Raw genomic sequence first — 14,624 nt, 5'->3', positions numbered from 1 at the left:
GGGGTTTCACCATGTTAGCCAGGATGGTCTCGATCTCCTGACCTTGTGATCCGCCCGCCTCGGCCTCCCAAAGTTCTGGGATTACAGGCTTGTGCCACCGCGCCTGGCCTGGAAGTTTTTTTAAACTGTGCATTCCATTGCTAAATTCCAGACTCCTGGTAGTCTGGAATTATAGGGGTGCAAGTGGCTTGCTGGAGACAGTAATCCCATCCTGATCATGCCCTGTCTCAGGAAAATAAGAACAAGGGAAGATATCATCATGGGCTACAAGAATTTGAAAGGCTGTCACGTAGAAGAGTGAGCAGACTTTGCCTTTGGAGCTACAGAGGAGAGCATTTGGAATGAAGAGTGAAAGTTTCAAGGAGGCAGATTGAACCTGGAGTGGGGCTGCCAGCCTCGTTCAATGGTGAGTACTCTGTCACTAGAGATATCCAGGGAAAATCAGATGGCTCCTTCTCTGGGATGGAGTGGAGGGGAATTGTGTTGGATAAGAACTGGTCTATAGGACATTTAAGTTTCTTCCAAGAATTCTTAGGGGGCAGGGACAAGTTCCGGAGAGACCCAAAACAATATACAAGTTATAGTCTAATTATAATGGCTCTAGTCCATTTTGCCTACCCCAAACAAAGCTGGTTATCCTTACATGTGTTTTAAGATTGTATTTTTTTCCTCTGCTATTTGTTGGCTAACCATCTCATAGCTCTGTTTTTTGGTAAATCTAGCAAATACTATTTCTTATATTTTCTGTTCGTTTGCAGAAAGGACTAAATAACTCTGCCTTCTTTAAGGAGGGGGCTGGCCCTTTCAATTTGGTAAAATGTTAGAGATAGAAAAAAGATAAATGAAATAAATTCGCATTCTATCTCTTCCTTTTGCTCCAGTCCTAATGTCTGAATGGGTATCTTTTATATATATACACACACACACACACACACATACACACACACACACACACACCCCTTATATACATATATATATATATATACAAAAAAACCCTGCAAAATAAAAGGCCTCAAGGGAAGTATTATTGGAAGTAAGAGTAGCTTGGATTGAATTTATATCTATGTCAGACAATGTGCTTCAGTTAATAGTTATTTTCAGAACTCCATGGGAGTTTTTTCAGTAAACTAATGAATGGGTGTCACTGACAAGCTTTCCAAAGTGGAAATTATGTGAAAACTCTCATCTTATGGGAAAGGGTAACAAGGAGAAACCCTGGGCTTTTGCTTGTGGGGGAGGGGTTAATGTCAGTTCTAAAGAAGATTCACATTTTCACTGTTTCATTGAAGTCAGTTCAATTTTATGCAGGAAATGGCTGAATGGAATAATATTTCTAGGAAGCTATACAATTAAGTAGAAAGTGTTAGTAATTCTTGACCCAGCTCTGCTATTAACTGCCCTGGGCAAGTCCCTATACCTAGCTACATTTCCACTTCCTAGACTTCAAATATTCTGTGTATATTTACCAATCCGTTGAAGATAAATGAGATAGTAGTGATTACAAATGTCAGGTATTGAATTTTCTGCCATCTTAAAGCTATCCCAGGCCTATGGGCTAAAAGTGAAATAAGAACTTCTCTACTTAGTATAATACTTAGTATAACAAGCTCAGGAGGTCTTATCCCTAAATAGATAAGATGTGGAATGAAATCACTTTAAATAGACCTGATTTCTAAGCAGGGTTAGGTTTGGTTAGACATGGATAAGATAAATGTATTGACTATGAATGTGTTCAGCTCTTGTATCAAGGACTTGGCAAGTAGTCCTTGGTTAACACCTGCTGCTTTCAAATTTCTGAATGGCTTCCCATCTGGATCTGGAAGTCCTACAGCTTTTCTCCTCCAAGGCCTATTCTTGACTTGCGGATGACAACAGTTTTTTACAGCCAGCTTTTCTGTTTTGTTCTGCTCCCTCTAGAGGTCCCTTCCCCTACCTCTGCCTCTGTCCAAATATCTTAATAGTGATACCAAAGAAGGCAGAAGTCAGGTTTTGCCATTTCACTTGTATTCTGCCCCAGCGCCTCTCTCAGTCTGGAGCAAAGTGTAACTGAGTGTGGTGTAATGAAGTTCTGTGGATGATGTTGATGATGATGAATAGTGGGGAGCGATTTTCACAGCCAGGAGCTTGGCTCTCGGCTTTTGTGGCACCTCAGACTCTTCCCTGGGATGTGTAGTGTTCCAGGCTGGCGGCATGCTGTGAACAATGAAAATTGTATTCTGTAGTCTCTTTCAATATGCTGTGACTTGGCAAGGGCTGAAAGCAAATCATGCACCTGCATAACCTTTTCAGCTTGACAAAGAAGCTCTCTCACTCCCCCTCTCACCCCTCCCTTCCACAGGAAATGCTCCCAGACGACAGCATGAACAAGCCCTAATTAAGTCTTTCCTCAGATCCCAACATCTTTTCCTCCAACCACATCTTGGGTTTAGATGTGTAAGTAAGAAGAAGTGGAGAAATAAAATCAGGCATAAGATGCAGCTGGAAACTGGGAGCTATTTAATGGCAAGTAAAGCCTAAGACCTCGTCCCTCGTGGCCCTTTGAACAGTTCACACAGAACAAGAGACATAGTAAACTGATGGGGGAGTTCAGATGCTTTTGATGAAAAAACTGGTTGCAAATTATTTAAGAACATTTTCTCAGACTTTATGTGTTTCTTATATTTGTGACTGTCTCTGAATAGAAGAATCTCAATGTCTTTCAGGATAGTTAAGGATCATATACATAAGGTGCCTCATGCTTCCTTGAGAAGTCTATGAACATATCCTTACAATTATATGCAAAATTTTGGGCTTTGTTTACTTATCTGAAAAAGATAATCCATAGATTTTCTAATGTCTCCAGGGAGTTCAGGACCTACCACTTTCCGCAAAGTTTAAGAACCATTGGTATTATAGAAGAGAAAGAATGGGTCTAAAACAAAATCTGGAAGGATGGCCACGTCAGGAAGCCACAAAGAGAGAGTGGAGCCTATGAATGTTAGAGAAGGATAAAATTTCCAGGCATCCCCATGGGAGACAGTAGAATGGTGAAGCTCATGCACTGTGGAATCATTTCATCTGAGCTCAGTCTAGTGTCTCCATCTATTAACTGTGCTGGCTGTGTGACCTGGGGAAGTTACATCTCCAAGCCTCAGTTTTCTAATCTATACAATGGGATGATAGTGCCTACCTCAGAGTTGTTGCAAGGATGAAGCGAGGCCATCCATGTAGCATAGCTCCCTGCCTCCCTATTGGTATGATGTGTGTGTGTGTGTGTGTGTGTGTGGTCTCTACCTCTACACATGTATTTTCCATTTTCTTGTCCACTTTATGCCTCTTTCTGGGCTAACTGAAGATTCAAGAAACTTTGAATTCTGTTATGCTGTTTTTTCTGATTTCTTTAGAAAAATAATCAGTGTGAGGTGATGTCCTTGGCTGAATATCCCCAGCTCCACTAGGACTTGTCTGCCGCCCAGGCTGAGAGCCATGTATTTGAGTTTTTCCAACCAGGGTAAGGAGCAGTAGATGTTAGGAGCCTCGTGCCTAGAGCCAAGCGAACCAGCTTTTTCTGGGAAAGAGAGACCAAATCATCCTTGGGAGGGTAGAGTCTGTCTTCTGCAGTGCCCCAGATAGCAGCAACCTTAACTGCTGCCTCTGTGGCCTACTTCCCTTTGTAATTTGCACAATAGGCCAGAAGATGGGGCTCTTGACCCTGGAGTCAAGGGCCAGAGGCTCTGACTTTTTCCACATTTGTACTGGAGAGAAGTCAGATTCACCAGACCTCCCAGGAATCACCACTACTTCTCAATTCCTTTCCCTACCCTACCTACTCCACTTCTGCCATGGCTGGGACTTGCCTTCCAGGGGAGTGGGGGATGTGGGCACATCTTTTCTTTGGCCACCATCCTTGGCTCCTGAATTACCACATGGCTAGAGTCAGTCTTTCTGACGCCCTGCCTCAGATTTCCCCCTCTAATCCATTCTCCCTTAAGGGCAGATTTTGGAGATGGTACCATTTTTATAGGCCAATACAACATAGTGGTCAAGAACTCTAGAATCAGAGAGCTTGTCTGTGACTCATCTCCTCAGGTGAATCTTTCCCCACCTCCTCAGAGAAGTTCTCCCTATCCCATGCCGGTTACTCTTGTTCACATAACCCTTTATTTACTTAACAGTAGTGATTATAACTACTGATTATCTTGTTTGATGACTTGTTTACTTTCTCCCACTCGATTGTAAGGCTCATGAGGCCAAGGACACTGTCTTAATTGCTGTTTTCCCAACATCTAACACAGGGCACGATACATAGGTTCTCAGCAAAAGTGTTTTGAATTAATAGATGAATGATGGAATCCCAGCTTCATGATTGCCTGACCTTGAGTAAGTTGCTCAACTTTACTGAGCCTCAGTTTTCTTACCTGTGAAATAGAAAAAGAGTAGAGACATTATGACTATTAAATGACACAATGCATTTATACCACTAAACCCAGGTTCTGGTGCATGGAAGTTTTCCCTAAAGCCTTCAGTGTCCTACTTTTTATCATATATGAAAAATAAAGTCTGAATGAATTAGCCAGATCTCCACAATTTGATCACAGCCTTCTTTTTATTTTTTATTTTTTTGAGACAGGGTCTCACTCTCCCACCTTGGCTGGAGTGGAGTGGTATACTGAAGCCTCTCCTGGGCTCAGGTGATCCTCCCACTTCAGCTTCCTGAGGGCCTGGGACTACAGGTGCATGCCACCATGCCTGGCTAATTTTTTTGTATTTTAAAAATAGAGATGGAGTTTCTACATGTTGGCCCAGGTTGGTCTCGAACTGTTGGGTTCAAGGGATCCATCTGTCTTGGCCTCCCAAAGTGCTGAGATTACAGATGTGAGCCACCATGCCCAGCCCACAGCCTTTCTCTATCACGACTTTTACCTCCCACTGCTCTTCTCTATAACTTTCTGCTTTGGCCCAAATTGTAGCTACCCTGAATGGGCCATGTGCATTATTATTCTTAAGTCTTTGTCTAAGACTTGAGATGCTTGCTCTTCTTACCTTGGATCAGCTAAATCTTACCCATGTTTTCAGACTTAGCTCAAATCCGTGTCCTCTGTGAAATCTTCCTGAAGATCATTTTCTCTTCTGAATTTTTGTAATCTTCATGGTTTATGTAATATTACTCATTAACATATATCCTGTTCCCCTGATTAGCCTGTTAAGCTCCCTTGGAGATATATATCTTAGATTTCTCTGCCTCTACAGTGTTACTTGGGCCTGCCTGTTCATTAGTAGGTGTTCAATACATTTTTTATTAGATTGAATTAAAGCATTCATATTTACTAAGCACTTTCTATGTGCCTGGGATTCCTTGAGGCTCTGTTGAGTATACAGAAGGGCATAAGAAAAATAATCATTGCTTTCAAAGAACTTATAATATTCTAGTAAGCTAAAGTCAACATATAAAGTACTTAACCACAGCATGGAAACTACTATAAGAAAGGTGCTTTGAGAATTCTGGGGAGGGTGAGATGACACCTGTTTGGGGTATCAGGGACAGTAGAATAAAGAAAGGCTTCTTGGAAGAGGTGGCTTTTGAGATTAACTTTGAAGGATGGTTAACATTTTGATGGACAAAAATGGGGATGAGGGTAGGATGTGAATTCCAGATTCAAGATGATAGGATTAGTAAAGAGATGGATGAAGTGTGTGGCAATGAACACTAAAACTCAGAGACGAGACACGAGGCTTATACAGGACATCAGAAAAACAATTCTGCTTCAGGGATACTGAAGCCCAACCTTGTTTCCAATTTCAGGACCAGCACAAAGGATGGTAAGCAGTGGTGGAAACTTTTAACATGTATCGGACTATGTTCCCCAATTGTAGCTTCTTTTGGGGCTGATAATTATTTGCAACAATTCTTCCCCGACCCCAAATTTGGACCTACCTGAAGTCTGGTATTGTAGTGCATATAAAACAAAAGTCCCCATGGCCAGGCACGGTGGCTCACGCCTGTAATCACAGCACTTTGGGAGGCTGAGGCGGGTGGATCACCTGAGGTCAGGAGTTCCAGACCAGCCTGGCCAACATGGTGAAACCCCATCTCTATTAAAAATACAAAAAAATCACCCAGGCGTGGTGGCGGGCACCTGTAATCCCAGTTACTCAGGAGGCTGAGGCAGAAGAATCGCTTGAACTGGAGAGGTGGAAGTTGCAGTGAGCCAAGAACACACCATTGCACACCACCAGCCTGGTCAACAAGAGTGAAACTTTGTCTCAAAAAACAAACAAACAAACAAACAAACCCCCCCAAACCCCAAAAGGTACCTTTCTTTTTCTTGAGGCGAGAGGGTTGCTTTGAGTTTAGCCAGCCTCTCTTTTCTAATAAATCCAAATCAAATTGAATGCATTATTCATTATATTCTAACGTTGTGTTAGGTCAGTAGTTCTGTTGTTAAATAATAATTTGCCTTAGATCATTTCCTGGAAAAGTTGGAAGCCTTTTTGTGGAATTGCTTCAACAGTCGTTCTCAGCTCAACCCTGTGTTTTTTGCTTCTGACTTGAGACTCAAGAAGAAGACCTAAGTCATAGTGAGTCTGTGAGGGGGCCTGACACTGCCTGCCTTCTTCACTTTAATGCTCTTTAATCTGGCCATTAGCTCAAGGAGAAACAATTAATTTTAGAAGGCCCTCTCCCCTCATGCGCAATTACTTCCTCCTGTAATCGCGAAGGATGTTTCCCCGGAATTTAAACATCATCTCCCAAGGAATGAAATCAGAATAGGCAAAACCGACACTTTCGCAGTTTTCAAGGGTCAGGTGCAGCTGCAAATAGAAGCAGAGATTTTCTAGCAAGCAGTTGGAAGGACCTTCACGCCCAGAGGCCTCTGAAGGGAGGGAGACGGTTTCCAAGGCAACCGGGCCCTGGAGCGGTTGGCTCCCCGGCTCCTCCCCCTCCCCGCGGTAGCCCAGGGTACCGCCGGACAGCGTCCTCTCGTGCTCCGCGCCCTGATTGGCTGCGCAGGCCGCTCGCTGATTGGTTGCGGCGGATGCCTCGCGGGCCGGTGGCTATGGAGGCGGCGGCGGTTGATGGTTGACCGTTGGCTCTGGGGTAGGGGTCGCCGTTCGAGGGATCTGCTCAGACCCGACGAGAGGGCGCGGGCTGCTGACGCTCGGCCTGGAGCCCGCGGGTGAGACCTAGTTCGGCTCCGCCATGCCGGCCGCCGGGAGTAACGAGCCGGACGGCGTCCTCAGCTATCAGGTAGGGCCCCGCCTCCCGCGCCTCCCGCTCCTCCCCGGGGCGCAGCTTCCTCATCCTCTACCCACCCTCCTTCCTTCTGCCCCCGAGCCCGGGCTTCCCAGGCCGCTCCCTGAGGGCGAGGGGAGGCCAGCCCGGGACACCAGGGGGCGCTCCGGGCGGTTGGGGACCGGGCCGGGGCTGCAAGAGAGTGACCTTGGGCCGAACCTGGGAGCTGGCCCATCTCTGCCGCATGCGTTGCGCCGCCCGCCCAGGAGCCCTGACAGCCGGCGGGCTGCGACCTCTTGTTCTCCTCGCGTCTGTCCTTTGGAAGGGGCCGGCGTCTGGCCTCGCGTTGTCCTGCCCTAACGTGGGCAGAAAGGGTAGCCAGGGACCTTGCTCTGGTGGGGCACGTCTTCTCTTTGTGTTTTCATTTCTGGGGGTTTTTGGTTCCCCAGTGGTTCAGAGGAAAAGCCAGAAAAGACTGTGGAGACTGGGACTAATCCCCGATAGGGTGACCCAGTTTGTGACTCCCTCTGCCCCATTGCACAGACACCTGAAAACTTCTGGGTAGGGACTGCAAACTGGGCTGAGGATGTGTGGAGAGGTCAGGAACAGGTGCTTATTTAAGGGAATGAGAAAACCAAGGTTAAGTAACTGGTATTAGAACTGTTGGGGCGGCTAACGTAAGGAAAAGCATTGGACTAAGTGTTATAGTCTGTAGGTTGAAATCCTACCTCTGCCTCACACAGACTTTGTGACCTTGAGTAAGTCACTTGCCTCTTTGAACCTCAGTTTCCCCAACTATTAAAATGGGAATAGTTATGTCTGCTTTGCTTGCTTCACAGGGTTGTTTTGATGATGAGACGAAGTGCTGTTTGTGAAAGGGCTTTGTGGAGTAATGTTTATTGTGTGACACTCAGTGAATGAGTGGCAGCCCATTGAATTCTCACTCCCCGTTTCCTGTGCAATCAGATGGTTTGGTTTCTGCTTTGGAAAGAGGGCTGGAAGAGGAGGCAAGTCTGAAGTGGAAGGCTCTGAAGACGGTAATGGGCCATCTCAGGAAGGATGACACATCTTGGAAACAAGTGCCATGTTGACCTCAGGAATGTTTTCCCAGAGGAGGCAGGGGAAATATCCTGAGTTTGCAAGAGAATGAGTATCAGACACTGACCCTCTCCTCTTCTTCCTGGTTAATAGTTTGTTACTATTAATAGAAGATACATTCTTCTTTCCTTGCTCTGTCAGAAAAGAATATCTAAGATTTTGGAAAATCCGTATCTAACCCCCTTAAAGCCTATTAAATGTATTCAATCTTTGGGATACAATGGTAAGAAAAAATAGGCAATGTTCTTGCCCTCCTGGAGCGTATCATCTAGTGGGGGAGGGGAGAAGTACTATTTTTAATCAAATATCACACAAATAAATGTTATAAACTGTGATAAATGCTTTGAAGAAAGATAGACAGTACCATAAGCGTGTATAACAGTGGTTCCAGCCATGGTCTTAGAGATTTGCTAAGGAAGAAAATCTGGGCAAAGAGCTAAAGGATGAATAAATGTTAACTGAGGGAAGAGGGGGATCACAGGGCCTGAGAGGCAAAGAGAACAGCTACACAAAAGACCTGTGGCAGAGGGGGACACACCTGGCTAGAGACCTGAGATAAGGCCAGTGTGGTGGAGCAACAAGGAGCAAAGAGGGGAATGGTACGTGAGGTGTGTTCTGGGGTAATAACACACAGGGCCATTTGGAACCCATGCTGAGGAAGTTGACATTTATCTGAGGAACAAGGGGAAGCCACTGAAGGGGTTTAAGTAGAGGGGAAAGGGAAGAGAGGGGGTCTCTCCTAACCAGGAGAGAGAAAGAGGGCAGGAGAGAGCAAATGAGATCATGAACAGATTTTCTTTTTTTTTTTCCTTTTTTTTTTTTTTTTTGAGACAGCCTTGCTCTGTCACCCAGGCTGGAGTGCAGTGGCGTGATCTCCACTCACTGCAAGCTCCGCCTCCCAGGTTCATGCTATTCTCCTGCCTCAGCCTCCTGAGTAGTAGGGACTACAGGTGCCCACCACCATGCCCAGCTAATTTTTCATATTTTTAGTAGAGACGGGGTTTCACCGTGTTAGCCAGGATGGTCTCGATCCCTGACTTTGTAATCTGCCTGCCTCGGCCTCCCAAAGTGCTGGGATTACAGGTGTGAGCCACTGCGCCCCGCCCAGATTTTCCTATTGAAAGATTTCTTTGGCTGCAGTGGGGAGAATAGGTTGGAAGGGATGTGAGGATACAGTGTCCTTAACATGCAGCATGTTAACAGGTTGTATTATTGAGGGCATCATGATCCTTAGGTTTCTGTTAGTGTTCTGTGAGTAGGATAGATCTGGAGTAGGATAGAAAGTATCTCCTTTATATCTAGTTTGTGAAACTTTCATGGGTGGTAGGGTGAGGAGAAGAAAAGGAATACAATGGGAACAGTAGGACCTCATGAAGGCTGGAGTCACGTAATATAGACAAATGGGAACTTGAGAGATAGGGAGGAAAAGAGAATGAGGGTAGAAGGAGGAAGGGAGATGGGGATGACTCGGGGGAGAGACAGTCAACTGATTGGCAATGACCAGTTAAACCTTCTATGTGCCAATTAGGCTGTGTGGAGATGGGCCTTGTAAAGTGAGCAGATTGTGTAACCTGATGTAAATAGAGAGGTTCCAGACATCACCTCTAAATATCATAAGGCTGCGCTGTTTTCGAAGATGTGAGCTACTGCCCTAGCCTTCTAACAGTCCCCTCTGCTTTCTTTCTTGCCCTTCTATAAGACTACTCTCCACGTGGCAGCCGCAGGGAGCTTTTAAAAACACAAATCAGATCATGTCACGTCTTATCTTGAAACCCTTCAGTGGCTTCCCGGTGCATTTTAGAATAAAATCCAAACTCTTTATCATGGCCTACCAAGCCTGAATACAATCAGGCTCTTGTCCACCCTCCCAGGACTGCCTCTCCTCCACTCTCTTTCTTGCACCTCCTCTGGCTTTCTGTTTCTTCAATACAGTGAGTCTTGCATACTTCAGGACCTTTGTTCCTGTCGTTCCCTCTGCCCAGGATGCTGTTTTACCCAGGTCCTCTCATGATTCAACTGGAATGTCACTTCCTCAGAGTGGCTTTCTCTGAACCTTCATCCCAGTCACTCTCTTTAAGATGATCCTGTTTTATTTTCTTATAACATATGACTTGTTATAACAACTGAACTGTTCTTCTTTTGGTTTCTTGTTTATTATGATCTCAGTTAGACGCTTCTTGAGGGCAGGGGACAAGCAGAAAATCTTGGAACCTAGCACAGTGCCTGGTATAAAATTGGTGCTCAATCGTATATGTGAATGAGCAGCTCTCCGGTATCCAGAGCCAGATGCCTCCCCTTAAGGAGCTCAAGGTCTAGTCAGGATTGGCACAGAGTGACAGATGGCCATTACTTCATTACACAACGTCTCTTCCCTCTGTGTGGTATCTTTGCTCAGGCATTGAAGCTGGAAAATCTTTCCTCTCCTCTCCGCCTAGAATATTCCATTTTAACCTTCAAGGTCTGGCTCCATATCATTATATTATATTCGTCACTCACTCCCTGTGCTCACAATACCTACCAAGTGCTATCTTCCACGAACCCTTACTTGTGGAATATACATATTCATCTCTGCTGCTCACCTGACAGCTCCATTTACTGTCACTGTTAACTTTTATTGAGTGCTTGCCTTGTGCCAGGCACTATGCTAAGTGTTTTCCATGCATTATCTCATTTAATGCTCTCTTTAACCCTGAGAATTATGCAACTTTATTATCTTTTCCAAATGAGAAAGCAAAGATAATAGAGAGGTTAAGTAATTCTTTTTTTTAATTTTCTTTTTTTTTTTTCTTTGAGGTGGAGTTTCACTCTTGTTGCCCAGGCTGGAGTGCAGTGGCACAATCTCAGTTCACTGCACAATCTCAGTTCACTGCACCCTCCACCTCCCAGGTTCAAGCGATTCTCCTGCCTCAGCCTCCCGAGTAGCTGGAATTACAGGTGCCTGCCACCACCCCTGGCTAATTTTTTGTATTTTTAGTAGAGATGGGGTCTCACCATGTTGGCCTGGCTGGTCTCAAACTCCTGACCTCAGATGATCCACCTGCCTTGGCCTCCCAAAGTGCTGGGATTACAGGCATGAGCCACCCGGCCCGGTATAGAGAGGTTAAGTAATTCTAAGTGCCGGAGTTGCTTGTGGCCCTGCCAGACCCAGGACTGCGTCTCTCCAAAGGATGTGCCTTTAGTCACTGTGCATTACTGTGGTTGTGTCTTTGGTGCCTGTATCAGTACCTGGCCCTGAATAAACACGTACTAAGTGTTTGGGAAGACAGGATGGGAAGAGACTGCAACGAGGGAGGCCAGCTAGGAGGCCATTGGTGTAATTCAGGATGAGTTAATGAAGACCTACATTAGTCGTCATTTCGATGAGATCTCTGAACGTGGTTATGAAATTTTTATTTATTTTTGAGATAGGGTCTCACTCTGCTGCCCAGGCTGGAGTGCAGTGGCATGATCTCAGCTCACTGCAGCCTTGACCTCCTGGGCTCAAGTGATCCTTCCACCTCAGGCTCTCTAGCAGTTGGAACTACAGACATGAAACACTATGCCCAGCTTTTTTTTTTTAATTTTAATTTTTATAGAGACAGAGTCTCACTATGTTGTCCAGGCTGGTCTCAAAATCCCTGTTCTCAAATGAACCTCGCCCCTTGGCCTCCTGAAGTGCTGGGATTATAGGCATCACCACCATGCCCAGCCGGTTATTGAAATTTTAAGAGTCAATGAGCTTTTAACAGGGGGTAGTAATAGAGGAAGGAAGTCAGAAAGCTTTAAGGAAAGCCCCTACTTTGGACTGGAACTGGGGACACCTGGTAGCTTCACAGCTCTCCTGATAAGCACTTTCAGAACAAGCAGAAGGAGGTGTTGAAAGAGAAAACTGGTGAGGTTGGAATCCTCAGCATTTGAGCCAAGTGGTGCTGGGGACTGAAGGAAAGTTCAGGGAGGGTGAAAGTGGTAGACGGGGAAGCATGTGAATTTGGGCAATTTATGTGGATCAGGTCCGCTCAGAATGGAAAATTTTGCAGAAATCTTCAGAATAATAACCCCTGGTAAGTGGGTGATAATTGAGAAACATGGCTGATGGGAGTAGAGTCACACCCCATGTCTTATGATGAACCTGAAAAAGCTCTAAGACAAGAGTTCTGAAGGAGAGTTGGATTCTAGTGCCCAGTGACTGTGGCACATGTTGGAGCTCAGCAAATATTTGCTGAGGGAGTGGGTCAACTTTTCTGAGGGTTATAGTCAGTTTATGGTAAGGAATCAGTAAATATTTGCTCATATTATTGAATAAAAATATCAACTGTAGATAGCAGTTTCTCTTCTCACTACATTGCACATACCCCTCCACCCTCTCCTCACACATACTAGGTATTCTTTCCATATGTGAGAATTGGGGAACCTGTGGGCATTCTTTTTATCTGGTTTTCCCAGATCTGCTGGGAGCTTCAGTAGGAGAGATGTGGGCAGACTTGCCAAGCAGAGACTTGAGCAGAGAACTGGGGACAATTCAGACTGCAAATTTACTTCCTTCAAAATCTGTAGGTAATTGTCTTAGCTCATGGTTTGCCTTGGCAAGGGTAGACAGGGTCATGGTAGTAATCAGGACACAGAAAAGCAATCGTGTCTATTCTAAATCTGCTGTCAGGTAACAACAACAGATCTTAGATAATGGAGAGGTTGGTTGTTTCCCATAGGTAGTAACAAGTTTACTGATCCTGGTCTTGGTAGTCAGGAAGTCATAATGTATGTATTGGTTTTCAATTTCTGCCATAACAAATTATCACATATTTGGTGGCTTAAAAAACACAAATTTATCATCTAACAGTTCTATAGTTCAGAAATCTGATACAGGTCTCACTGGACTAAAATCAAAGTGTTGGTGGAACTGTTTCTTTCTGGAAGTTCTAGGAGAGAATATGTTTCCTCGCCTTTGCCATCTTCTAGAGACTGCCTGCATTCCTTGGCTCATAGTTCCCTTCCTCCATCTCCAAAGCCAGAAACATAGCATCTCTCAGAACCTGCTTTTGTCATCAGATTTTTCTCTGACTCTAGTCTTCCATCTCTCTCTTTTACATTAAGGATCCTTATTATTACACTGAGATTACATAATGGTTTTCATAATTTAGGAAGATCTCCTTTTGTAAGACAGCTGATTAGCAGCCTTACCTCCGTCTGCAACCTTAATTCCTCTTTGCCGTTATAAGGCAACATATTCACAAACTCTAGGGATTAGGATGTGCCTCTCTTTAGAGGACTATTAATCTCTCTATCACAGTGTACTACCTAGTAATCTATACTGAACAGGAGTGACTCCAAGTGGGGTTCAGCAAAAGAATCACTGAGAAACCAGAGCTGTTTTGGAATTTTAAGCCCCTGGCCGGCTGCTGAACAGTTAGAGTGGGAAGCTCATGGGTATTCAGGAGCTCGTGGCCACTGAGAAGAGGAAGTCTGGAAGAGCCGCATGAGTCCTCGTGGATTTTTTTTTTCTATAGGGTGTTTTCATTCAGTGAGAAAGTATTTGAGGGCATTGGAGAGTTGGGGACCCATGGGTCAGATTTGGTGATGGGCTCTCCAAAGGGCCAACATTCTGAGGCTCTGCTGGATAAAGAGGAAGATGGAAGTGAATAAGGAGATGAAGAACTATTGGAGGTCTGGTCAGTAAAGGGCAGTTTGGGGTGCAGGATTCTGGAGCGCTAACAATTTAAGAAAGTAATAATGTGGATCTTAAGCTATTCTTAACTGTGGGCATTAATCCCTGATTAGTCCCTCTGACTAAATGGCCAGGTTCTTTGCTTTTGGCAATCTTAGCGTACTGACTTACTAATGTTAGTAAGGAACACAGACTTGATTAGAGTTCTTATCCCACTTAGCTTTTGTGAGATCTTAGCCTTGATTTAGAACTGTTTTGAGGATTAAGTGAGGCAATATATGTAAAACACAATGTGAGGTATATGAGTGTATTACCTTGGTTTGCCGATTAGAAACCCTGGAAATGGCTGGGCATGGTGGCTCACACCTGTAATACCAGCACTTTTGCTACTTGTGAGGCTGAAGCAGGACAATTACTTGAACCCGGGAGATGGAGGTTGCAGTGAGCTGAGATGGCGCCTCTGCACTCTCCAGCCTGGTGACAGAGCGAGACTCTGTCTCAAAACAAACAAACCCTGGAAATCATCTCTATATTTGTTGATTTTTAAATGGTTGAATGTATTAGAACTCAATAAACACTTGACTTTTTTGGGGGGGCTCTTGGCAGGGTTAGCAGTGGGAGTGAAGTAGAATGGTTTTTTTTTTCTTTTTTTCTTTTTTTTTTTTTTTTTTT

The 14,624-nt window shown here is 44.7% G+C and overlaps 1 protein-coding gene across 3 annotated transcripts in view; it reads left to right on the top strand.

The window, feature by feature from the left end:
- The window catches only part of SLC4A8 (solute carrier family 4, sodium bicarbonate cotransporter, member 8), a 128,651-nt gene that overhangs the window by 26,477 nt on the left and 87,550 nt on the right, over positions 1–14,624 (top strand). The window contains exon 1 of one of the 3 annotated variants that reach the window (XM_011930637.1): positions 6,964–7,228. The exons of the other annotated variants lie outside the window; for them this stretch is intronic. Coding sequence (XP_011786027.1) covers positions 7,181–7,228 — 48 coding nt within the window. The 5' untranslated portion in view covers positions 6,964–7,180. Of the gene's footprint in view, positions 1–6,963; positions 7,229–14,624 lie in introns of those variants that run through there. 3 annotated transcript variants of the gene reach the window in all.

Source organism: Colobus angolensis, unplaced genomic scaffold (assembly GCF_000951035.1).
Source record: "Colobus angolensis palliatus isolate OR3802 unplaced genomic scaffold, Cang.pa_1.0 Scaffold87, whole genome shotgun sequence".
Taxonomy (NCBI): Eukaryota; Metazoa; Chordata; class Mammalia; order Primates; family Cercopithecidae; genus Colobus; species Colobus angolensis.
This window is presented reverse-complemented; position numbering and strand designations above follow the sequence as displayed.